The following is a 27,545-nucleotide window of genomic DNA, read 5'->3' as shown; positions in this document are numbered from 1 at the left end:
AGTAGCTTCTTATAAGGGCTTATAAGGGCATCAATAATAAAAATCAAATCTAGGAAATCATAAAAAAGGGAGGGAAACGGAATGTGGGAGTGGTTGGAATCAGTGATAGATTGGCATGGGATTATGTTAAGAAAGCACCTAAAATGCATACAGCTATACATTTTTCTTGGAAATACAATGAAATGTAAGTTTTTTAGGAGGTAAGTGACCGCACGACTCACAACACCTGTATTAATTGAGAAAGCGTAAAATGTGCCATTAAAATTGTTGTGAAATGATCTCCCTGTTTATGCCCAGTAGCTTCTTAAGATGGGCAACCTGCATGCTGGCAAGACTTGCAGTAATATTTTTCTGTTTTAAAATAATTCAAGCTATTTGTTACCCCAGATTTGGTGTTTAAAATAACACAAATATAATTAAAGAATAATGTAGAATGTCATATATCTGTTGTTGAAGGGCACCGTTACAAGCTACTCAGAACTTTTCCATGACTACACGACCACCCAAGAGGGGATGCATGATATCGTCCGCAGTTTCCGCCAGACCATGAATGAGTACAGCCGAGAAGCTGACAAATACAGGTAAGATAACTTTACTGGCACTAAACACGTTATGGTCTATAGAAAGTTTCAATCTAGCAGAAGAAACTATTAGATGATGCAAAAATTGATTAATATGCAGATTCACATTAATGTGGAAGGGCAATTCATAGGGGTATTTTTAAGGTACGTAAAACAGTACTGCAATAGCACTCTTTTACATACCCTTGTTCTTGCAAACTGACCCGACATCTAAAATGGGAATAACATTGGAATACTCAGGGAATATTCATATACAGTCGGTATAAGTAGAAGGGATTCTGTCCTTTTTGCACTTTTACTAATGAGGAGTTTGATGTTTCGAGGCCAATTCACACATGTAAAGTATGTAACTGTATGTAAAAGTCTACTCCTGCAGTACTAATTCCCATACTCATGAATGCTTTTGTAAATCGGCCTCAGAGAATTTAACATACCTCTGCATGAGGCCTCATTCCAACTGGCGTGCAAAGCCCGATATGGGAACAAACTCCTATTTGCGGAAGAGTCAGGATTACATAACTGATGCACAAAAAGTGCATCCGTACCTCTTTTTTATGCATTACTTGCACCAAGTAACATCTGCAGTAAAACAGGCAGGCAAATAGTACACAAACCAAGATGTGCATGTGAAAGACATGATTTGTTATCCCCTATTTTGAGGTCTGACATCTAGAAGGGTAAAGTAAGTGTGCTCCTAAAAGTAGAGGTTAGCAAGTGGACAATTTCTATCTTCTGGGAATGCACACACGTTAGGACAGTACACCTAGTAGGTTTGGAGACAGGTTCTGTTATAACTAAGCATTAGGGCCTGATTTTGACATTGGCGGTCGAACCCCCAGACCGCAGCGGTCGGGAAAGCGCTGCCAAGCTGGCAGCATCCCGACAACCAGATTTCAGCTTTACCACTGGGCTGGCTGTGTGCCAGTGGCAGTCTTGCAGCATGCTTTGGCTCGCATACAGAGACTGAAGGCAAAGCCAACTCACTGCAGCGCCTCCACTGTCGTGCACACACTGATGCCATGCACCATGTCATGCATGGCGCACAGTGCAAGCACAACAGTGGAAGCATAGGGAGGCACAACATTTGCCCCAGGTCACTATCCACACTGGGTATAATCGTCCTGGGGCCATGGTTGGGGCCTTTCCTTCCACCAAACTTTTCATGGTGGGGTCCCCACCATGAGAAGGTAGGAGGAAAGGAAGGTTGTGATCTGCACATCAGTGCTGCCAACGGCACCACTGCCACAGATGGTGCCTTTCCCCATGGCCACACCACAGGATCCTAGATCCTGACGTTGGCAGCGGTATTGTGGCTGTCTGACCTCCATGGTCCTGAACAGGCAGTCAGACCACCGAGGACACAGTGGTCGGACGGCCACCGCGAGTCTTAGGACCGCCGTTCTCATAATCATGCCCTTATTATGTTCAAGAGAATCCATAAATGAGGTTTTGTAGCTATATAACGTGGGTCAGAGCTTTGTCAACTAGTGAAATCACTGGTTACCATAGTGTAAAAAAGGGGTACCAAAGACAACCAGTAACCAAAGACCCTTTTTGTTGCCCGGCGGTATCGCCTCTATGACCCACCAAGGTTAATCAAATGAAGAAGCAGGCGCTGGAGACTGGAAGGCAGGAAACGAGGATTTTATTCTCTCCGGAGGAGAACACATCAATTCAGACAGCAAGTATCGTCACGAGGTGCTCTAACCACATCTCTGAGGCCTGGCCTCTTATACTAGGGTTTATGACCTTTATTGCACATAACACATTCTCGTAATACGTTAATAGTTGAAAGAACATCCTCGGAATCTCCTCTTTAGGCCCGTTCCCACATACATTTACAGTTGGATTCCCCACCCCGGTCACAACAGGTGATGGTTGTCGCACAGCAGGGCATTCCGCCGATTCACGGAATGCATGGGGTTGATCGGATCTCATGGGGTGGGGGCTTTGATCGGTTCGGGGGTCTTTTGATGGGGAGGGGAAGCTTCCTACTGTACGGGGTAATAAACAGTATCCGCAGAGCCAGGTGGCGGCCTGGGAACAAGGAAGACAAACGGGGACACAGGAAAAGGGGGTTTGCATCAAAAGGATTTGAGGCCATGAAAGGAATGAGGGGAGGTGTCGCGCTGGGAACAGGATGGGATTCCGTGGTGAAGCTGCGCTGAAGAGGGGTTTATGACCCAAGGCATGAGAGAGCGGGGGTTGTCAGCGTGCGGGGGAATGCTTGCGAGGTTAAGAGAGAGAGAGACGCGCTGGCTATCAGCGAGGGGCAGGGAGGCCATGGTGCTCAAGATGGCTGCCGCTTACGCGCACGAATGGGCTTGGAAAGGGGCAAGATGGCGCCGATAATGTTGACGTTTTGCAGTCTAATCTTTAACAGTCCTCCCTTTTCAACATATCTTAGCCAACTTGCTTACTCAATGTCAATCTTCATCAAATTCCTAACCTCGGCATCATATATTGCTCTCATACGTTCGTTTTCAAAGTCCACAGTCTTAGGGCAAATACAATTTACACATAATGTACACAGGGGTGGTAGACATTGAATTCCTAAACATAAACCGCATATTACAACCACAGGAATCAGGATAATGGTGAATAGTCTCCAGCCCCAGTTCTTAACGGTGCTCCAGAACCACCCACCCAGCGACCATTCTTCTTGTTCTTGGTGGACTTCTGAAGAGAGTCTATGAAGATGTTCGATGGCCTTGTACACTGAGGGTGAGTTGTCCGGAATGTACGTACAGCAGCTGGACCCAATAATGCGGCATGCCCCACCACGATCCGCAAGAACCATATCCAGGACAAGGCGGTTCTGGAGGGCCACCAAGCGGACCGCTTGAAGTTCAGCGGTGTTGTTAGCAAGGATACCCGCCGTGATGTTCATTGTTGTCTCAACTGCTTGAGTCAGATGTCGGATGGCACGGCTGTTTGCCATCGGGCCCCAGAGGGGGACAAGTCCTTTCATAGCATCGATGAATTGCGCTCCTGTTGAATCGGCTTGTTCGATGTCCTTGGCTCGTTTTTGTCTGTGATGATTTGCTGGTGCCACATAAGTCGGAGGAAGGATGAAAGAAATGAAACAAGTGCCCCCCCAGCCTTTGGGGAGCCAGGTGTAAGCCTTCGTGCCGCAGACGAAATACATGTTTGGAGATGCCACAAAGGAAGGTGGGTCGGCGGAGTCCAGAGTTCTGGAAAACCGGCAGGCACTGTGGCCTACCAGCTGAGTCCCAAGCCCTTTCATGCACATGTGGCCGGTGACGTTGATGACTGACAGGGCCACAGTCAGAGTGGCAGCCGTTCGTTTTCGCAGGTAGGAGAAGGTGGTTCTGGTTGGATTATTGAACACTTGCATTTCAACTTGTTCTTTAGCAGGGATATCCAAGTGGATTGTGTTGTTGTTGGTCTGCGGGCAGAAGTGTGTCTTTGTTCTGTTCCGCCAGACCCCGTGGTAGAAATGCGTTACGGTTTTGCTGGAGGTGGCATTGTCCTTAAAGCTTTCTTGCAGAAGCATCAGCCAGGCAAGACAGGAGCCGTGAACTGAGAAAGGTGAAGGGATGAATGGTATCGAGTGTCCAGTGGCGTGGGGTAGCAACCCACAGATCCAACAGTTGGTGGCATTGGTGGCAAGGTTGTGCTGGTGAAGTAGTTGTACGAAGGAGTTATTCCAAAATTCCTTTCGCCTCTCTCTGAGTTGGGGAGAGAGCGAAATCAGATAATGTTCCTTCATGGTGGTAGGCTGGACAGTGGTCAAGAAGGTTTCGTGAGCAGGTGCATTTTCTTCCACAATCCAGAGTGTGGTCATGAGGAGAAAGCAGAAGAGGATTGTGATGAAGAGCGCAATAGTCTTGGGGCTATGGAGTTTGTCTGCTTTTGGGTTTCTGCGGTGGGTATTTCCTGTTGCCTTCATCACCTTCTTATTTGGCGCTTCCATCATCTTCTTATCTGGCGCTTCCATCATCTTCAAGGGGCTCGGTAGCGGGCAGAACCACAGACTTTGTTTTGCTTCTCTCCGGGTAACCCTTGGTAGTGTTTAGGTCACCGTTCTGAGATTTAACTCAGTCCGTGGTCTACTTAGCCGAGACTCCCTCCTTTCGACGCAGGAAATACCCTTCTTTTGATGGCACTGTGGGATCAGAGAATTTTGAAAGTTCAAGTGTGTCGGTATCAGGATAGCAGGTTAGTGACGGTCGATCCTTGTTCAGGAGCTCTTCTTGGTTGTCGATGTTTTCAGTCGAGGTCAGGGTCGAGGAGATCTTCCTACAGTGGTGTGCATGCAGCCAGTTGCGTTTTCCCTCCACCCGTAGTGCTGTTCGGGTGGTGATGAGGACTTGCCAGGGGCCCGTCCACCGGGGTTCCAGACTCTTGGCACGCTGGAAATTCCGGATCAGGACAAAATCCCCAGGCTGAATGGTGTGTCCGGGACCCCTGGAAGTGTCAGGGATGGCATGCAGCACCTGTTGATGGATAACAGACAGCGTTTTAGTCAACTGACATAAGTAATCAGACATTAGGACGTCCGGGACGTCATGAATGGAAGTTGGTTTCGGTGCAGACCAGACATTCATAGGCCGGCCGAATACAACTTCGTATGGCGTCAAGTGGTGTTTGGTGGGGGTGGAACGCATTGAAAGCAATGCCAGGGGGAGTGCGTCTGGCCATTTCAGTCCTGTGGTAGCTACTATTTTGGCCAATTTTAGTTTCAGTGTGGCGTTATGTCGTTCAACTAGTCCAGCAGATTGGGGGTGGAAGACTGCGTGGAACTTTTGTTTTACACCCAACCCCTTCAAAATGAGTTGGATAACTTCGGCTACGAAGTGGGGGCCATTGTCGCTCCATAAAATTCGACAAAGGCCGTAACGGGGGAAAAACTCCTTTAACAGTACTTTTGCTGTGGCCATTGCAGTGTTGTCACGGGTTGGATATGCGTCCACCCATTTGCTAAATGCGCATACCACCACAAGTACATATTTCAGGCCTTGACATCTGTCTAGTTGGATGTAGTCCATCTGCAGGACTTCAAATGGGTGATTCGGGACCCCAAACCCTCCCCGGGGTACTACAGTTCCTTTCCCGGGATTGTGTTGCAGGCATATCAAACATTGTTGGACCAGGCGTTTGGCGGACTCTGTGATCTTATCATTGTGCCAAACTCTGGAGACAAGTTCAATCATGGGGGCTGATCCTATGTGGGCAGGGGAATGTGCCATAGTCAGTATGGGAATCAGATACGAGTCAGGTAACAACCATTTGTTTGTGTCTTTTGTCCGCCAGCAGCCTTCGTCATCTTTCAATCCCACCCGTGTCCATTCGGTCAGTTCGTGTTGTGTGCTAGCCATTTGAATGTCTCTAATAGTGTCCCTAGCGTCAGACCATCTTCCGGCTTGTGACCTGGTCGCGTACATGCGTGTTGTCGTCCTATTTTCAGCTGTCGTTCGAGCAGTGATGTCGGCTAGTGCATTCCCCTGTCCAATAATGTCTGTCACCCTTTTGTGTGCCTGACATTTGATGACTGCAAGCTTTTTGGGGAGAAGGACGGCTTCGATCAAGGCGGAGACTAGATCTCCGTGCAAAATGGGGGTGCCGTGTGAGGTCAAGAATCCCCTCTCCCTCCAAAGGAGCCCAAAATGGTGAACCACCCCAAAGGCATACTGGCTGTCGGTGTAAATGTTTGCTGTGGTTCCTGCTGCTAGAATACAGGCTCGTGTCAGGGCAATCAGTTCCGCTGCCTGGGCAGATCGTTGCGTTATGCGGGCTGTCTCGACTACAGTTCGAGCCGTGGTGACTGCATAGGCAGCTGAAGTGGTGCCATCGGGGAGTTTGATGCAAGAACCGTCCACCCACAGCTCTCCGTCGGGGTCGGGGAAAGCCGTGTCTCTGAGGTCAACCCTACTTCTGGTCTGTTCGTCTGTGAGGGTCACACAGTCGTGTACAGGGTGCGCATTGGGATCGTTTTCTGGTAAGGGCAGCAGGGTTGCTGGGTTCAGTGTGGTGCATCTCTTCAGAGTGATGTGGGGTGCGAGCAGAGTCAGTTCGTATCCTGTCAGTCGTGCACTCGTCAGGTGTTGCGTTTTGGTTTGGTTTAGGAGGGTGTCAACTGCATGGGGTACCAGTACTGTGAGGGAATTCGAGAGCACGATCCCCTCACTCTGTCGGATAGAGATCGCAGCAGCAGCTACGGCTCGAAGGCAAGCAGGCAGGGCTCTGGCTACAGGGTCAAGAGTGGCTGAGAAGTAAGCGCATGGTCGTTGCTTTGAGCCGATGGACTGGGTCAGGACAGATAAAGCACACCCCTCCCTTTCGTGCGTGTAAAGGGAGAAGGGCTTCGTGTAATCGGGGGTACCCAACACAGGGGCCGAGCAGAGGGCATCTCGTAGTTGCATGAAAGAAGTCTGACACTCAGGGGTCCAAGGGAGTGGGAGAGGGATGTCCTTTGCTAGTAATGAAAGCAGTGGTTTTACTACAAGGCTAAAGTTGGGTAACCACTGTCGGCAGAAGGAGGTGAGGCCTAGTAGAGAGCGGACCTGTTTCTGGGTCTTAGGGACGGGGGTGTCGAGAATGGTTTGGATCCGGTCAGGAGTCAGCTTCCTTCCGTCTTTGGACAAAAGGTGGCCTAGGTAAGTGACCTGGGGTTGGCAGAATTGCAACTTCTTCTTAGAGACCTTGTGGCCATTTTCTGCAAGGAAATGCAGGAGTTGAATGGTGGCTGTGACAGCTAATGGAGTGGTGTCGGCTGCCAAAAGGATGTCATCGACATATTGTACTAACACCACTCCATCGGGTAACTGGACTTGATCCAGTTGTCTCTTGAGGGCCTGGCTATAGATGCTAGGGCTTTCTGTGTAGCCCTGGGGTGCTCGGCAGAACCTATATGAGCGGGCTTTTAGGGTGAAACCGAAGAGATATCGGCTGTCTGGGTGGATAGGGATGGAAAAGAATGCGTTTTTGAGGTCAATGACAGTGAAGGTGGTGGCAGTGGAGGGAATCAAAGTCAGGATGGTGGTAATGTCCGAGACCACAGGGTACTGGGGTACCACCACTTTGTTGATCTCTCGAAGGTCAATGATGAAGCGGTATGCTTTCTCATCTCCTTCCCCCTGTTTCTTAATGATGGGCAAGATTGGGCTGTTGCAAACGTTGCTAACTACTTCCTCTACCACTCCTGCGTCTATCAGTGATTGGATGATTTCTACCAATGCCTTCTCGCCCTCGGGCGATATCCGATATTGTGGAAGTTTTGGGAGTGTTGCATCTGGTCGAACAGTGATGTGCACTGGGTCAATCATCATGCGCCCTACATCCGAATCCGTTTTGGCCCACAGATACGGAGGCAGAGTGTCAAGCAGGGAAGTGTCAGCGTCGGTGATGGAAAACATGTGTCTGGGGGAGCAATGTCTAAGCAGAACAGGATTGTCGTAAAGGAAAACTCGGACTCCATCTTGAGAACATCTAATCGTTGCTCGGAAGTGTTTCAATAAGTCGAGTCCCATAATTGCGTCAGGGCTATTGGAGGAAAGCAAAAACGTGGTGTCAGTGGTGTTGTTTTCTAAGTCAAAGAGGATTGGGGCGGACAAAGGGTTAGTGGAGGGCGTCCCATCGAAACCTGTCGATGTTATTAGTAAGCCAGACAAGGGTGCCCTTGGAATCAGTCGTTTAGATAATGCACTACGTGTTGCGCCAGTGTCTACCAGGAATGGTGACTTTGTACCCAAGACCTTAGCAGTGACATAAGGGCCTTGCTGGTCAACATGGAGCTCGACTGGATCCCTCCCTTGCCCTAGGCAGTCCTATGCAAAGTCATGAACGTCATCGTAGTCAGATTGCTGGCATTGGTTCTGTCGGGGTCGATCAAATGTGTTTGGTCTACTGGATCTATCATTAGTTGCGTTGTTTGGGGGCCCTCGCTGTGGTCCCCTATTTCTTGGTTCGTTTGCTGAATCTCTAGGATCTCTATTTCTGGTGAGTTCCAAAAGAACCGGGCACTGAGATTTCCAGTGGCCCGATCCTTTACAGAAGGCACACTGGTCCTCTCTAATGTCTGTACGTCCAATGTGGGGAGTTGAAGCACGGTCTTTGGGAGGTGCCGTTTTAGGGACATTCATCTGATGGTTTCCCCGGTATTGGTCTCGTCCCAGAGTCACCCCTTGCAGTTGAGCTATCATCACCCTCTCTTTTAATTCTTTCTTCTTCCTCTCTGTCGTTCTATCGTTTTCGTTTTTCTGATGTTCATAATATTGGGCCATCTGGAGGATAGCCGTAGGTTTGGAGGCTGCCCAACTACTTTCACTGGCCTGCAGTTTCTGCGAGACCTCCGGTGATAGGCCCTTAACGTAATTCTGGACAAACAGATGGTGTCCGGTTGCAGTGGTCAGGTCCTGGCCACTGTAATCGGAGAACACCGTTTCAAACCGGGAGAAGTATTCCGATACATCCTCCTGAGGTTTCTGGCGACAAGCCGTTACTATCGACCAATCCACTTTCTTTTCTGGGATCAGGGTTTTTAATTTCTGTACGATTTTATCCGGGAGGTCTAAAATGGCTTTCAAAGGCTTTTGTCCGGGTTCTCGTTGTCTGTCTATGCCATCAAGTTGTGACCAGTTATGTCCAAACAGCTCAGAGTGGTCGACTTTCCGGATTTGCTTCCACACATCAGCTGGTAGACATAACCCGAAAAACAAGTCGATGTCAGCTAGAGTCATAATCGTCGATCCTAGGGCCGTACCCAACTCAGTATAGAAGGCAGTGGGGTTTTTACGTAGGTCTGGCAGAGATTTCCGGAAGGTCAGAATCTCTTGCCGGTCCCATGGTTGGTAGACCCAATTGTACACTACCCTTCCCTTTGCATCTTTGTTGTTTGCGTCATCGTGAGTCCCTTCACCTCGTGGAGGAACCCAGTAAGGGGCAGCCTCTCGTATCGGCATCATAGTGTTAGGTCGTTCAGTTTGTGGGTCGGTTGCTACAGATGTAGTGGATTCGATTTTTGGTTTTTGTTCAGTGAGGTGGCGGAAAACCTCAAGCGTACGCGTAAGGAGGTCCGTCACATCACTCTCACTCTCATCCCCGATATCAACCTTCCGGTACAGAGTCGTTAGGCTCTGTGGACCTTTTTCTTGATATCGGTCCTCGTATGTGTTTAAGACGTGGTAACACAGTTGTACAGTAAAGTGTCGTCTGTGACTCCCAGTATAAGAATTAAACACATCCGTGATGGACTCTTCATCTTCCCTCTTCTCTACCAGTATTTTTGCTATCTTGTCGACCCCTGCTCGTTCGTGTTTGCTTAGTCTATATGCTCTAGCAGGACCGACCCTTCGGGCTTCTGGGTCGCCCGGCGTTGTCGTTTGCGTAACATCTAATACAAGGAGTTCAGCCGGCACGGAGGCCATGGGGGCTGAAGCCGTGGGGCTACTCTCGCTGGTACCTGGGGATAGTGGGTGTTGGGCTAAGGGTTGAGAAGGGGCATATGGAGGGGGCATGTGGATGATCGGAGGACCTAGCAGCAGATCATCGTTGGTTCGCTGTTTTGAGTGTAATTCAGGGTAGAGCGTGGAGGGAGTTCTAACCAGACACTGGCTTGATGTTTCTATTTCTAGCTTCTGTTTGGTATCCTCTCTTTCTTTTATCTCTTTCTCTAGTTTCTGGGCCGCTAGGTGGGCTGCTTTCCGCAGCTCTTTTCCCAACCTACTCTCAGTTCTCTTTTTGCGTTGTTCGGCTTCTTTTCGCCACATGCCGAAGCTGTCAAGCATAGTGGACGTCGTCTTGTTTTTACCAAGGGCTGTTTCTAGTGCGATTATTCTATCGTTTTCGAAGGATCCTATCAGTGGCCACTGACTTTCTCGATCCTTTTTCGTATATTTATGCCACAGCTGGCTATAGGCTATAGCGACTAATCCATGCTTCGTGAACATGTCCTTATTAGGGGTGCCTTCCAGTGGAGCCGGATGGTTCATCTCTAATAAGCGGTCCGGGCTAAACAGGCTACTAACCAGTGGGGAGAAGACAGGCATGACGGATCACAATGGGATAATAGTCAGCACTACCTATCTTATCACTGCGCGCAAAGACTAGACAGAATATTTCTATTCTACGTTGTTTGCACGTAGTGAATACCTCATGAACCAATCTTGAGCAATCAATGTTAGGTCAAAAATAAAAAATCAATATGGTCAATGGGAAGAATAAGTAGGCTCGCAAAGGTTCGCGTCACCTACCCTTTCACTATCTGCAAAGAGGGGACCTATTCTTTCCCTGTTTGCAGACAGAGAATCTCCAGAAAACAATCTATAACAGTTAATCAATGGGGGGAAGGGGCAATTGTTCAATGGGGGAGAAAGATAGGTCCGACGGGTGCGTACCTATCCTTCGCTGTTTATAAAGGGAGAGCCTGTTGTTTCTCCGTTTGCAAACAGTGAATCTCCAAATAAATTAACAAAAAGTAATACTAGTATTTTCTCAACAATTATCAATCACTTTCAATTATCTATCACTTTCGCAATTCGTCGTGTTTACACGACCTTACCCGGACCGCATGGACAGTTTCCTGTCTTCCGAATCCAGCGCCCGATCGTCCTCTTCTCTTCGTACTTCTCGTGGCACTCCTGATGGTTCCCAGTCAGGACCGCAGATCACTCGGGAGAGGTCTGTTCGGAACCAGTGAAGTTCGGATGATCGGCTGTCAGACGAGGGTCTATCGGACAGGGTACCTTCCGATCGTTGCAGTCGTTCACTCTGTCGTCAGGACCTCTCCCACTGGATCCACGAGTCGCTGATGGGCCCCACGCTTGGGACGCCAATTGTAAAAAAGGGGTACCAAAGACAACCAGTAACCAAAGACCCTTTTTGTTGCCCGGCGGTATCGCCTCTATGACCCACCAAGGTTAATCAAATGAAGAAGCAGGCGCTGGAGACTGGAAGGCAGGAAACGAGGATTTTATTCTCTCCGGAGGAGAACACATCAATTCAGACAGCAAGTATCGTCACGAGGTGCTCTAACCACATCTCTGAGGCCTGGCCTCTTATACTAGGGTTTATGACCTTTATTGCACATAACACATTCTCGTAATACGTTAATAGTTGAAAGAACATCCTCGGAATCTCCTCTTTAGGCCCGTTCCCACATACATTTACAGTTGGATTCCCCACCCCGGTCACAACAGGTGATGGTTGTCGCACAGCAGGGCATTCCGCCGATTCACGGAATGCATGGGGTTGATCGGATCTCATGGGGTGGGGGCTTTGATCGGTTCGGGGGTCTTTTGATGGGGAGGGGAAGCTTCCTACTGTACGGGGTAATAAACAGTATCCGCAGAGCCAGGTGGCGGCCTGGGAACAAGGAAGACAAACGGGGACACAGGAAAAGGGGGTTTGCATCAAAAGGATTTGAGGCCATGAAAGGAATGAGGGGAGGTGTCGCGCTGGGAACAGGATGGGATTCCGTGGTGAAGCTGCGCTGAAGAGGGGTTTATGACCCAAGGCATGAGAGAGCGGGGGTTGTCAGCGTGCGGGGGAATGCTTGCGAGGTTAAGAGAGAGAGAGACGCGCTGGCTATCAGCGAGGGGCAGGGAGGCCATGGTGCTCAAGATGGCTGCCGCTTACGCGCACGAATGGGCTTGGAAAGGGGCAAGATGGCGCCGATAATGTTGACGTTTTGCAGTCTAATCTTTAACAATAGTGTAGTGCAGTGCCGTAAAAGGCAGAGATAGTAAAATCAATCCACGAGATAGTAAAATCAATCCACCTTGTTAGACCGAACATCCTTGGTAACCCCCTTCTTTTTTTTGCCTTGACTACTCCCATTTTGCAGAATTTGTCAGTGTTGTATTTAAGACTGCACACTTTATCTTTGCTAACCAGTGCTGAGGTGCTTGTGCTATCTCCCACGCATACAGTGCAATTGGCCTACACCTAACTGGCACATTTAATTTGTCAGTCCCTAATAAATGGTACTACAAGTACCCAGATCTGTAAATTAAATGCTACTAGTGGGTCCATAGCACTCATTGTGCCAAACACTAGCCTTTAAAAACATGTCTCAGGCCTTTTTAATACATATAAGACACCCCTAAGGTAGACCCTAAAGGCTAATAGGGCAGGGTGCCTTGTATTTAAAAGGGAGGACATTTAGGTTTGAGGTTTACATGTCCTGGTAGTGAAAAACTCCTGAAGTCATTTTTCAATACTGCATGGCCTATCTCTTCCATAGAATAACATTGGGTTACTTTACTACACGTAATAAGTAATAACTTATATTCTGGATCAGATGGAAAAATGATGGTTGCACTCAAATGAATATTTTTTTTTTTTTTTGTTCACAAACATTTTTATTGAGAGAGATGAGCAAGCATTACAGACATGTGCATATATCCTGCATGGTTCCGGCATCAACAAGAGCAAGTATACAAGTATAACGGGAACAAAGGAGGGGTAAATTAAATTAAGATAATATGAGATAAATCAAAAAGCAATTCAAAACAAATCGTAAGGAAAAGAAAAAAAAAGAAAGATAGAAAGATAACACAGGCAGTGCATCAGTACATTTTCAAGGTTACAGTCATAGGTGGAGCAAGATAACCACGTAAGTCAATGAGGTCAGTCGTTTGGGCCGGTAGGCAACCCGGACTATGGGCAGGGTGTATATGTGCATGGCGCATCAGGTAATCATGGTGGTTTAAATAGGTCGAAGTGAGCGTCAAGCGAGGACCACAGGTTCCTATAGGGGGGGCGCCAAGGTGTAGCAGCCAGCGCAATATTGTCGGCTCCTCTGAGGTTCGAAACCCAGTTGAGCCAGTGGGGGAAAGAAGCTTTGCCAGTGTCCTTCCAGTTATTCAGTATGAGTTTGACCGCTGCTGTCAAAAGTAAGTCAAGTAGGGCGTTTATCATTTTCATTGAGGTTAACAGCTTTGGCAAAACCCATGACTAAGGTTGCAAATTCCCTCGGGAGCGAAATATGTAACACTTTGGTAATAAATTTGAAGATTCTATCCCAGTAGTCGGATACACAGGGGCATTTGAATATTAGGTGTTCAAGGTCCCCACCCTCTGCCGTGCAGTTCCAGCAGGAGTCATCTTCCTTGATGTTGTGCAGGAAGAGTCTCCTAGGAGTCCAAAAAGCTTTGTGGAGAAGCCAGAATTTAGATTGGGATAATGTAGGGCTGATTTTGTGTCGTGAGGTAGATTCCCATATTCTGGCCCATTCTGCTTCCGATGTTGGTGTGGAAGAGTATGAATCCCAGAAGGACTGTGTGGATGTTGTCATCTTTGTGGTCTGAGGGCGGATCAGTTTGTATATTCTGGACACCTGATGACCCTGTCCGTTAATCGTCTGTAGGTATCCAGGAAGGGAGGGGGTGACGTTGGATAAATCTGTTTTGGAGAGGGCCACTTTGATGTGTAAGAAGTAATAGAAGTCTATGTTCTGGAGTTGAAACTTTTTTTGTAGGTCGTTGAAAGTGAGTGGCAATGGACCATCAAACAGCTGATGAGGGAAGTGTATACCCTTCTCTATCCAAGCAGGATTATTCATTGGTTTCCCTTTGTATAGCAGTTTGGTATTGTTTCACAGCGATTCCCATCGTGATTTACAAAATTGGTGTGGTAAGAATTTGCTTACATGAAGGAGGGCAGCCTTCGTGTTTCTGAGGATGGTACCTGAGGATACAGTGGGTTGTGGTTTGGTAGTGAGGAGGGTGGAGGGGGGAAGGCCACGGAGGATGGATTTTTCCACCAACAGCCACACTGGGGTGTAGTCTGAGTGTGGAGTGAGCCAAAAGGCACCTTGTCTAGCTAAGAACGCGGTTTGATAGAGCTTAAAGTCAGCTAGATTGACGCCTCCTAAGTTTTATCCAGCCTTAGTTTTTTCATGCTAATTCTGGCTTTTTTCCCTTCCCTCAAATGAATAATAATGTGAAACCTTCTTTAACCTCATAGCTGCTATTAAACATTCCTCCCCAGTGCTGCGCTGTCCATTGGAACTAGTGCTGAATGGACGTCCAATGGTCGTGCGCAGCACTAGGGAGGTAGTGCTGCCGTCGGCCAATGCACCGAGGCAGCACTTAAGGGGTTAATGGTAATGTCAAATTTTGAGTCACAATTCTGAAAAAGCCACTTATAAAAAGTTGGAATTTTCTTGTCCTAACCATTTCTGCCTGGTGCCTGTGTCCTGTGTCAATTTACAGTAAATAGCTTGGCAGTTAGCCTTGGTATATTCCTCTCAGACAGTGAGAAAAAGGGGGACTAGGAGTTGGGAGGATGGGCTATCTTGCCAGGATGGAACTGTTCCCCGCCTTACTTACATTTCAAAGGGCTGCCTCCAGCACACACACAAGCATACCGGACACCAGTTTTTTGTAACCCCAGACTACTTGGAGCTTTGTCGGGGGAAGTCACCCCAAGAACAAGTACTGGCACCAGATATAAATATTGACCCTCCCAAACAACCTCTTCAGATCACTTTTGGACCTGTGGAAGACTCAGAACAAGGGCTGTCCTGCTTCTAGAAAGGTTGAAAAGCAGCCTGATGAAGGAAGCCTTGACCTGCTCCTTGAACCCAGGAGCACCACACTGACTCCATGAGCTAGCTGGAAGGCCTGCTGTGTGAGCTACATATATAAGAAGCTCCAGAGACCTGTCCTTCATGTGCCCTGCTGACCAGACTTGCAACTGGACCTGCCTGAGCCCTGCTGGCCTCTGCTAGAGTGAGTTCTTGATCCCCAAGAGGTGCCTCCCCACATCCTGGACTCTTGGCTGGCCTCAACGTGCAGTCCTCTGTATAGAAAGGTGAAATTCTTATGTTTTGGGCTCTTTGTGACCGCAAATGGCCTAGTTTGAGGCAAGCCTCTGCCAACTGTGACGATCTCCAACGCGAAGCTCTGGTGAACCCATCTATTCACACAACAGTGATTGTAAAAGTCGATTGGCAACGCAAGATCTGCACTTCTCACTAAAGCAATAACAGCCTACAGAGACCGCCAACACAAAGCTGCAGCAAGAACTTTACATAACGCTGGACCAGATTTTCGTGCTAAAGCGACGATTGTCTGCAATGATCCTCTTGATCCTCGACTGAGAACTGGACTCTCCGTGCCGGACTTTGAGAAGGTAACTTTTTCAGCAGGGCTAACTTAGTCCCTGTATCCAGCCCGCGCTCCGTTGTAGTTGGCTTGAACTTGTGACTTGCCCCCAGACTAGCACGACCAGATGACCTTGAGTGACGCTTTGTGCTACTGATTGCATTTCGGCACTCTGGTATCATTTTATTTATTAAAATGTATTCTGATTTCGAAATTGGTTTGGCATTTTTCTTGTCCTGTATTGTGTTTTCACTTTATTACTGTTTGTGTGCTGCATAAATACTTTACACTTTGCCTCTAAGTTAAGCCTTACTGCATTTGTGCCAGGCTACTAGAGGGTTAAGCCCATGTTGATTTAGTGAAATTTGTGGTTCAACCTGATAAGGATTTCGGTTGTTGCTTCAGTAGGGTTTTCACCTCCTCCCTCAATCAATATTCGTTTTCTTACACACCTGTTAAGTGGTAGAGGTTTCATACAGTGTGGAGAAGCATGTTTTACTGCTTATTTTTATCCAGTGACTTTATTTGTCAAGCCTTATAAAGGTTTTTCATGGAGCTATTGACATTAAGGTTTAGAAAGTCTTTTTGAATGACGTTACAGGTGGAAATATACATTTTAGATGATTAATTCTTCTTCCTCTTTCTGTTAATGTTTTCAACTTTTTCTATAGGTATGATTTTCTACAAGTTAGTTTTTGTTGTGTTAAGGTTTAAGAGTTTTTTTTTTACTATAATCTGAATGAACAAAAACATCACAGGTCCATGTATCTGCTTCAAAGTTAAAGCAAATATTCAATTTCTGGAGCAATGGCAAAATTGGTTTGGATCATTTTTTAGGTGATATGAAGCAAACATAAATGCTATAATACAAAAAAACTCAGAAACCCATTTGTTAAGGTACTTCTTGTGACCCGCATCAACACCTGCAAATTTAGTTCAGAGGTGGAAAATTATGCACTTTCATACTCTACTGATCTGAACTTTTGAGTCATTGCCCTGAGATCTTTGCCATTACTTTTGAACATCCTATGCTGCTTATTGAAGGTGTAGCCCAGAGAAATGTTTGTGGTAATGAAATAAAAAATATGTTTTAATGAATGATCAGTGTGAAGAAACATTGTTCCTATTTTTTGTGACCCCGCAGGTTTATGAGTGTCGAGTCCAATGATGGAAAAGACATTGAAAAGACAATGATGTACTATGGGAACTCTTTCATTGAAGAAGCAAATTTCCCATACAATGTTTACCTCTTGGATTTGAATAAGGAATTATCAGGGAATATCATCTTTGATACAGTAAATTTCTGGATGAGAGCAATGCCAAAAGGAAAATGGCCGAACTGGGTGGTAAGAAAAACCCATTAACATATTCAAGCAGTGTCCATGCTTTGCCGGTGTTTTGAAGCAGAGTTTGTATTTGTCAAAAATACCAAATTACATACATTTTTCATAGGTAAAACTGTGACATTTTCTATAATTTATGTTAAAGTAGCAGAAAAGGTCTGGTAGTCACTAAACGGTTTTGGATTCAATTACAATTATTGGACTTTTTGGGCAGTGGTAGATATGGTCTTAAAAAGGGGCCAGAAGTACGACGTGCAAAATAGCGCCTCTCAAATTGCGAGTCTTTTACGACTCACTATATGCGTGGCGCTATTTTGCATGTACAACAGTGTGTTCAACACTGTTTAAGATTCCCAATGGGATCTCAAATTGCGAGGCTCATGAATATTATTGAGCCTCTCACAATTTACGAGCCCATTGGGAATGACAGGCCCTCCCAGGGATGGTGGCCTGCTGGGCTCAGCAGACCAACATGGCTGGGATTGATTTTAAATAAAGCAGCTTTTATTTTTTTTAAATGCAGCATGTTATCCTTCAAGGAAAACGGGCTGCATTTAAAAAAATTAAATGAAACGTTTTAGTTTAATTTTTTTAAGGGCAGACAGTGGTCCTTGGGATCACTGCTTGCCCTTAAAAAATATTTTTTGAGCCAGCCCATTTACGACTTCATTACTACCCTCTTGAAGAGGGTGGTAATTTGCGAGTGTTTTGCGACCGCAATTGGGGTCGCAAAACATTCCTACATGGGTCTGCAGTCGCTATTAGGAATGGAACAGCGCTTCCTAATAGTGAATCGCAATACACTATTTTGAGAGTCGCAAATTATTTGGGAATCGCAAAATAGTGTAAGTACATGGCCAGACTAAAATTGCATGCGCAAACGGGTCACAACCCCGTTCGCGAATGCAATTTTACGTCGTACATCTGGCCCAAAATGTGTTAACTAGTTATATGACTGATTGAGTATGACATGGTTATCCCACTACCTGACTGAGTCTGACATGCTCCTGGGAAGAAAGGGCTGAAGCATCAGTAGTCTATCGACTATGATGTGCTGGAATTTTAAATCACTTAACCCACAACTCTTTGGCTTGAGAATGAGAAGGGTAGAAGCTGTTATAAGGTGAACATACATTGCCTGGTTGGATATTATTGTACTCTTTAAGCCTTTGTTAATTAACCTCGCTTGTCGTGGTCGTAACTGATTCACTATGGAGAAGCTGTTTTTGTGGCACAGCTTCCCCCTTGGGAACTGCATCACATGATCTTAAAGGAGCAGGCCACTGTTTTAAAAAAAGTATCAGTATCTTTAAGAGGCACGCATTGCTTTAGAACAAAATGTTTCACTTTTTGGAAAGTAAACTCAAAAATGGTTGTCTGCTGCCCCTTGATTAAGTGATTTCCCCAGAATTACAGGATGTTGAGCCAAGCCCTAGATTTGAACTTGATTCCTTGAATCCTTTGTAAATGAATGTGCTTCATTAAAAATAGCCACTTAGAAAATAATTCATAACCCATGGTTTTCAGTAGAATTAAAAGAGAGCACATTGTATGATCTTAAGCTAACAAGAGGTAGCCTAAAGAGCAGAATGATAAATCTTTGGCATTGTTAAAACAGGTAAGCATATATAAATACTTGATCTTCAGACCAAATAAAGAACATCTGAATTTCCGAATCAAGGAGGCAAATAGTCAATCAAAGGACTTAATTACATCACTGAAAGAGCTTACTCATCTATTCCCAGTGATTGTACTATGGAATATCGTGGGTAGGAATATAATGCTGCACTAATATTGTGAACAGAATATTGAGGGACAACATTTTGAAAGGTAAATGCATATTGATGATGTATAGGTTTACTATTCTTAACATACATCTATGCACCTTGAAGATATACAGATCACCAATGTACATATATACGGAGTTAGGCAGAGAAATCCAATACTTATATTTTGCCCACAATATTTGGTGCCATCGAAATTCCTCCCTCGATATTCCAGGGGCACACCTTCCAATTTCAATATAGTAGCCCATCCTTAAGGCTGAAGTAAGACTGTTCAAAATGTGTCAATATTAAAGTGTAGAAGACAAGAGAAAGCATTCTTTATATAGTTGAGCTCAGCAGCAGTGGGAGGTTCTATAGAATACTTTAACATGGAGAAGATAATTGGATTACGTTTTTCCTTCAGAGAAATCACTTTGGAAGATACACTAAACCTAATTAAAAATAAGAACCCCATTTTCGGGGATGACAAACGACAAATGACAAAAAAAAAAAAACAATAACTTACCTGCTGGCCGTGTCACACACCTCTGCTCCTTTCCTCTGCAACTACAGGCTTTCAGACTCCACTGTGTGGCCAATCGTGACACTGCTCTCATGCTCCTGGAAGCATTGCCAGGATTGGCCAGAGCGTTCTGAATTTGCACTCCCTGTGAAACTGGGAGCCTGTGCCTGCTGTCTCCAACCCGACAACGCAGTTCAGGTTGTAGACATTTTCAGTGCGCATGGTGGTTTGGCCAGCCTGAGACAGCCGCCAAACCATCATGCACATTGATTACAGTACACTTACCACTCAGCCTGAAGCCTGTCATTCCCATGGACTCACCCCCAAAAGGCTCGACGGTAAAGGAAAAATAAAGCTATAAAACATGTTTATTATCGTTTTATTTTTCTTTTCCAGCCGTTTTGAGGCAGCTGGTGGGGAAGGCGAGGCTCCTCTGCCATAGAGGAGGAGCCGCCGCTACTTTTAACCTGTCTCCCCCAATCAACCACCAATCACTGTTCATAATACAGGACAGTCACAATGTTTTGGTTTTCTGAAACACCCAGTGTAGATATGCTGCATTTATTATTTTATTTGTTCATACATTGTTTAGAGTTTTTGTAAACAGGATTTCAATGCTACGCCTTTAGGACCCCTCTCAATATGTGAAAGATGAAATATTTATTGGCATTCGATTAGTTAGATTCATTACATAATAATACACATAAATATGATTAAAAGTCATTACATGGGACAAGACCTAAACATCACAACGCATGAGTCCATTTGCACTTCCCACCAAACCCCAAAAAGTCTTTACTTGCTTGATCACCTCAAGTCAATAAAACGTAATAGAAAGAGATTGTGATCTACTCATTTTCTGCACCAATTGACCTCCTCCGCTTTAGTGCCTTCACATCATTACCAATGTCCCATTTTGGCCCATCATCATACCAGGCCTTAGTGGGTCACAGTTCCACTAATAGCCTCAAACACCAAAAGTGCTCCGTGCATAAAGTGCCTTGTGAAAAAAGACTGTGCAATTGGGCTTTCTTTTCCTACTGGGTTGAATACTTGATCTCTGCTTATCTTTATGTTTTCCTTTTTTGTAATCATTTCCCAAGTTACTTTGTAGTGATTCTACTAGCTTAAGCCAGCCCTCCATTACATAATTATTAGTCTTGAACTCCTCACCCCATATTTCCAGGCCATTATTTTGTTTATCTGTATGTCTTCCAGCTTCTAACCAATATGTTACATTGGGTGTAATGTTACTTTGTTAGGTCATAGTCTTGATCTTGGGAGACCTTTCTAAGATACCGCTGACATTGCTGTGTGGTCCCTAGAAACTTTCGGGTTCATAGGAAAATTTTTAATTCTGTGGAAATACTCTGTGGAGGTCCATACGGAATCTAGATCTGCTAGTATGAAAGGCGAGCTGTTCAATTCAAGCAGCGCAAGCCTAAGGCCTCAAAAGAATTGGCCAGGGGTTCTCAAAATTTCTCCTTTTTCTGGCTCTGGGGATTCACTTGTGGCATGCTGCAATATGCATCCATCATATCTTTCCACTCCTCCAAATTACTTGCCCACAGTAGATTTGAATTACCTCCAAGAAGCAATAGTTCATTTGGATGTTCCAACCTTAGTCCTTCTAGGAAATCCACCAAGTTCCCTGCAGACTCACTTTTTTGTATTGTAGACGGATGGAGACAGATGTTTCCAATAATTTGTGATTAGGTCAGTCTCTGTATTTGGCTAATGCCCGGTTTGATTTTTACAATTACATTACAAATTTTTACAATTTTGCATCACCTTTTCCAGCTCAGATGAGAGAGATGTTGGCTGCCAGATCACTTTTTACTTGGTTGGAGACCATACCTCTTGGGCATTCATTGCACTGAGAATGCAGGGCAGGAGCAGCAAATTCTATGCAGTTGGGCAGAGGCTCAGGCTCCAAATACCAGATATCCTGTAGACAGTTAATATTATTCATGGTTAGCTCATTCACCTCCTTTATTTTATCCTCATAGTCTGAAATTCTTCACACGCTCCAATAGCACATCTTGATATTCTTTAGCTTTGACCTATATGGTATCCTTTGCTTTCATTAGGAGCATTTATTTAAGGATCTAGCTAGCCATTCCCAATTCGATTGGCAAGGTGTTTTAGGCTCTGATTTTTGAAACTAGGTCATCAGGCATTTGGGCCCACCCTCCCAGGATGTGTTGTCTATTTCTGGCTTACATTTTTTTCTGCCATGGCCATATTGAAGCCTTGTTATCTTGCATATTTAAAGCTATACTTTTTCTGAGGAGCAAGTAGTTCCCTTTGGCCCTTTTATGCCCCCCTCCTCTTTTTGATCATTGTTGATGTACATTGTCCACCTTTTTTTGCTCCAATCTTAGCATTGAGTCATCTTCCAGTGCCCCTATTGCGTTTCTCCTCAACACAGAGCGAGTTTAAACACCTAGTGCACCCCATAGGGGAACTGCCCCAAATATTGAGGGGGATTAGGTATCAAAGGGCATATATCAAACTGAATACAACTCAGGTTTATGCCCCACATAGACAGTTGTATTTTGTTGTCTATAAATCTTTGGACAAATGTTTCCTCCTTAAAACCTATATCTGTGCGTTCATTACTTTTGCCACGCCCCAGCACCTTAAAAGCCACATATGCGATGTCATCCAATCCCAGGAGTTTAGAAGCCATTCTGATTATGTTCTGTCTATTAAGTATACCTCATCTTCCACATGAAGCGTACTCCTGGTATAACGTTATGCTTTGTCATCCTTTTCCTGGTCCCTTATGTCTCTCCCTTGTTGTGGGTTGGGCTGTCACAGAATGGAGATAGCTCCTGGTCTGAAAGAAACACTTTAAGACAGGCTACACCATGGTCATTTGCATTGTTCCAGTGGAGATTAAAGTCACCCAAGAAAATTTGAGGTACTTGTGAGTTGACGTTGGATGCAATGACTTCCATTAGCTCGTCGATGAAAGTCAAGTTGTCCCCTGGGGGGTGGTAGAATACGTGAAGCTTGCTGGCGATGCACTTATCATCAGCGATATTAATACAGAAATAATCGCAGGAGGATAGTGTGATGGAGTCTGCTTGTTTGACTGAGATTGAATTATGATAAATGCAGGCTACCCGTCCCCTGCGTTTCATGTTTCTGTCTAGGCGGATTAGGTCGTGAGTAGGAGGAACCAGTAAGTCAAGGATGGGAGAGAAGAAACTATTTAGCCATATTTGGGTGAGGACAATAATGTCTAAATCATGCTCTAGGATCAGGTTGAATATGTCAGGAGCATGTTTGCTAACAGATCTGCAATTAATGAGTGCACACTTCATCTTGTTAATAGAGTGAGATAGGGTATTCTGCTCTATGTCAACACCCCCACCCACTACGCCGGCCACACGTTTGATCCCGTCTTCTCATCCAGCAAGCACATCACATTCAGCCACTCCACCGGACTCCACTGGACCGACCACAGCTGCGTCCACTTCAGCTTCAGAAGAACCACAACCCACCACCACCCGCGACAGGTTCCTCACATATGCTGGAGCAAGATCACCGCCGACCAGCTCACCACCTCCCTCAGCCAGAACCCACCCACCAGCACAACGCACCCCAACGAAGCAGCCCTCAACTTCACCCAGTGGCTGACAGCCTGCGCCGACGACCTCGCACCACTGAAGAACCCTCCCAGCAGACCCAGAAGCAAGAAGGCCTCCTGGTTCACCGACGAACTCAAGGACTCCAAGAAGACCTGCCGCACCCTTGAGAAAGCCTGGCTCCTCGACCAGACCACTGACAACATGACCGCCCTCAAACACGCCACCCGCAAGCACCACCTGCTCATCCGCACCACCAAGAAGAAATCACTGAAGGAACGACTGGACAACAACGCCCACGACAGCAAGGAACTCTTCACCATCGTCAAGGAGTTCTCCAACCCCAGCACCGGCAACAACGACATCACTCCCTCACAAGATCTCTGCGACTCTCTCGCCTCGTTCTTCCACCGCAAGATTGCCGACATCCACAACAGTTTCGGCGCACCATCCACGCACCCAACCATCGAACCAACGCCCCCCACCGCCACCCTCCGCACCTGGACCACGGTGACCACCGAAGACACCGTCCGCACGATGAACACCATTGACTCCGGATCTCCGGCTGACCCCCGCCCCCACCACATCTTCAACAAAGCCGACTCCACCATCGCAGCCCAACTCCGAGACATCATCAACACCTCCTTCGACACCGCCACCTTCCCGGAGAGCTGGAAGCATGCCGAGCTCAGCGCCCTACTGAAGAAACCAACAGCGGACCCCACCGACCTCAAAAACTTCCGCCCCATCTCGCTCCTTCCTTTTCCTGCCAAAGTCATCAAGAAGATCGTCAACAGACAGCTTGCCGCCTTCCTCAAGACGAACGGATCCCTCGACCCCTCGCAGTACGGCTTCAGAGCCAACCACAGCACCGAGACCGCCCTCATCGCAGCCACAGACGACATCCGAGCCCTGCTCGACAACGGGGAAACAACAGCACTCATCCTCCTGGACCTCTCCGCAGCGTTCAACACTGTCTGCCACCGCACCCTAAAACAGCGCCTTAGCAACACCGGCATCCAAGAGAAGGCACTGGAGTGGATCGTCTCGTTCCTCGTCGGAAGAACAAAGAGAGTCCGCCTCCCCCCGTTTCGATCCGAGGCCACCGAAGTCATTTGCGGCGTTCCGCAAGGATCATCACTCAGCCCCACCCTCTTCAACGTCTACATGAGACCTCTTGTCGCCATCGCACGCCAACACAACCTTAACATCATCTCCTACGCCGACACCCAGCTGATCCTCTCCCTCACCAGAGACCCCGACAACGCCAGAACCAGCCTACACGAAGGGATGAAAGACGTCGCCGAGTGGATGAAGAAACTGAACTCAGACAAGACGGAAGTCCTCATCCTGGGACCATCGCCCTCCGCCTGGGACGACTCCTGGTGGCCCCCAGCCCTGGGCACCGCTCCCAAGCCAACAGACCACGCACGCAACCTGGGCTTCATCCTGGACTCCTCCCTCTCGATGACTAGACAAGTCAACTCCGTCTCCTCATCATGCTTTCACACCCTACGCATGCTTCGCAAGATCTTCCGATGGATCCCAACCGAAACCAGGAAGACGGTCACCCAGGCCCTCGTCACCAGCCGATTGGACTACGGAAACACCCTCTACGCCGGAACCACAGCCAAGCTACAGAAAAAACTCCAACGCATCCAGAACGCCTCCGCCCGACTCATCCTGGACATCCCCAGACGCAGCCACATCTCCGGCCACCTGAGGGACCTACACTGGCTCCCCGTCAACAAGAGGATCACGTTCAGACTCCTCACCCACGCACACAAGTCTCTACACGACCTGGGCCCCAAGTACCTCAACGACCGCCTGACCTTCTACACGCCCACCCGCCGGCTACGGTCCACGAGCCTCGCCCTCGCCGCCGTACCACGCATCCGAAGAGCAACCGCCGGAGGCAGATCCTTCTCCTACCTGGCGGCCAAGACATGGAACTCCCTCCCCATCCACCTTCGGCTGACCCAGGACCATCTCGCCTTCAGGAGACAACTCAAGACCTGGCTGTTCGAGCAGTAGCGGACCCCTTCCCCCAAGCGCCTTGAGACCCTTCCGGGTGAGTAGTGCGCTATACAAATGTTTTGATTGATTGATTGATTGATATGTTGATATTTGTGAGGTTATCTCTATTTACTGATCTGTTGTTGTGAGTTGGTTCTCTGAGGGGGTTGGTTACAATGGATTGGGTAGTGCCACATTGCGAATTAGTTATCTGTTGCCGAGGCATAAGATATGAGGAGGTCGTCTAAGCCTCTGTCAGATAGTTCATTGTTTGCCCACCTAGGCCATTATGGGGAAGGTAAATTACCCTGAGTAGTGTTCTCGGGGTGTAAGAATTTGGGTATGTGTCTACTAGGTTGGAGACTGATTTTCTAACTCTGACTAGTGTTCTCGGGGTGTGAGTTCTTGGGATGTAACTTCTCGTTTGGAGATTGATTTGGTTCACTGTGTCATAGGTGGCTCTGTGTATGTTTAGAAGAACTTTAGTGATATTTGCTAGATTAGACATCTCGACCTTGAGATGGGATAGGCCTGTGGCTAACTCATTGAGTCGTGCAATCCAAACGGAGTTGGGAAAGTTGGTAGTAAGTGTGGATGTATGATCATTTATGGAGGGCGATCCGCCGGTAGGTTCTATTTGCATGATCACGTTCTCCAATTGTTTGGGGATACCTTCTTTAGGGGTTGATGTGAGAAGCTGAACTGGGAGGATTGTTCTGGGGTCCAAGTCAGTGTGTGGTATGGTATAGAGGCGAGACAGCCAGTTAGGGGCTACTGCCTGAGGTTGAGGAATGGTCTTTGTGCGCTGTGTTTGGATGGGTGGGATGAGTGTAGCAAGTGTTAGGGTCTTCTCAGATATCGTGGCAGACAGTAGGTGAGGGGGATCTTTGCAATCTGCTTTGGAGGAAAGGGGGAGAAGAGGGCGGTGTGGGTGGCATCACATTTGGTGACTTTACTCGCGGACGTCATGGATAACGGTGGTGAGTTTGCAATGAAGAGATTGGTAGCTAAGACTAACCCTGTCCCTTCTGGGCTGGGGGCTCCAGGTGTGGAAGCGACCAATAGGACTGGCGGGTAGGGATCACTGGGGGTGTCTGCACTGCTGAGATCGGTGGCTAAGAGCAACCCTGCCTCTCCTGGGCCAGGGGACCTGTGTGTGTTTGAATCCGATGTGTCTATGCGATAGGGCTCGATGTTGGCAGTTGTAGGTTTGGAAGAGTTTGTTATGGGATTTTTTAGAGGAGTTAGGGTGGCATCTAGATACTGAGGATGAGAGGTTGCAATGAGTATGCTATTCTTACTGTTTACTGCTTTCTTGAGAGTAGGGAAAATCTTGTCTATGGTATTGAGATTAGCGTTGGAGGCTTGTATAAAGATAGTACCGTTGTTGTAGATAGCGATCGTGGCATTCGCAGGGCATAGGTCTGAGGCTGTTACCGACAATTTGAGGGCATGCAGATTTTTTTGCGCATTGGAGATTCGGAGCAATGAGTAAAAGATATTTCTCCATTGGGCACGTTTTTTTGTGTGGAAGATAAGGTCGTTGGATATTACGCCTTTGCTAATGCAGAAGTATGGGTCTAAAATAAGAGTCTCACGATGGTTTATCATTAGCCTGTGCTTGAACTTCTTTGCAGAATTTTTGGAGAGATTGGGAGAGAACTTGTTTAATCGTTTCAATTTGGCATCAATTACCATGGTGTACTTCGCTAAGGTTTGAAGCACGTTGATTTGAGTGTCTAGTTTATCCACATGCAACCTACGTGTATTGGTAATGGCCGATGTTTTTATTAGGCGTTGACATCCCTATAATTACTGAACAGCTTGTGGTAGGTATCAAGGATACCCAAGGGAGTTCAGAGTAAATGTCTTCCAGCGCATCATTCTTCTGCCCCTCTTCCTGGGCTTTCGGCTGGTCATATTGTTCAACCACTGTTGCAAACATATGATCTTCCTCCTCAGTAGCTTTTATCTAGGGGGATTCACCATCCAAATTTATTTTATTTGGATAGGGCTGTTATCTGATGTTTGGAGGTGTCGTCCTAATTATCATCTTTGGGGATATACGAGGGTCAGGGTATTAAGGGCTCCACCTATTTATTTGCTCTAAGTGCACCTCAATCCCCAACTCTTCGTAGTTCCCCCTTTGCTTAGTTTTGTTGCAAGCACTTTCATTGTCCCTTGGCACCCTCATAGAGGCCTCCCCCCCCACAATAGTGCTACTCGACTTAAAGAGCAGAGCATGGGGGCTACTTGATAGACCTCACAGTGGTGGGGAGTGTTTAAACATCTTTTGCACATAGATCTCTTCTTGTCACTATCTGTCCTCTTTATTGATGAGCTATTTCAGTTGGCTTAGCCGCTTCCTTCTTTTGATGATAATGCAAACGTCCCTTATAGAGTGTTCCTGTACTATTTAACTTTAGCTTCAGAGATGCGTGAATGTTTGAATCTAAAACAGACCAAGCTAAGAAAAATATATACATATATTTGAGTAATTTTAGTATGTAAATTAAGTATTAATAGGTGGAAGGAAAAATCTTGAGTTTATTCCTAGTGCTGCTCTTTTCCTAAATCCTTCACAATCAAGCACAACACTGACAGCCAGTGCAAAAAACTGTAATTTTAAATATTGTTTTAAAATAACAT

The 27,545-nt window shown here is 46.6% G+C and overlaps 1 protein-coding gene across 1 annotated transcript in view; it reads left to right on the top strand.

The window, feature by feature from the left end:
• SLC3A1 (solute carrier family 3 member 1) overlaps nucleotides 1–27,545 on the top strand; it is a 118,687-nt gene that overhangs the window by 82,589 nt on the left and 8,553 nt on the right. Inside the window, exons 6-7 of the mRNA XM_086927793.1 lie at nucleotides 457–581; nucleotides 16,797–16,998. Of these exons, the coding sequence (XP_086783919.1) occupies nucleotides 457–581; nucleotides 16,797–16,998 (327 nt within the window). The remainder of the gene's footprint in view (nucleotides 1–456; nucleotides 582–16,796; nucleotides 16,999–27,545) is intronic.

Source organism: Lissotriton vulgaris, chromosome 6 (genome assembly GCF_964263255.1).
Source record: "Lissotriton vulgaris chromosome 6, aLisVul1.2, whole genome shotgun sequence".
NCBI lineage: Eukaryota > Metazoa > Chordata > Amphibia > Caudata > Salamandridae > Lissotriton > Lissotriton vulgaris.
The sequence above is the reverse complement of the archived record's forward strand: the minus strand, read 5'-3'. Positions and strand labels throughout refer to the sequence as shown.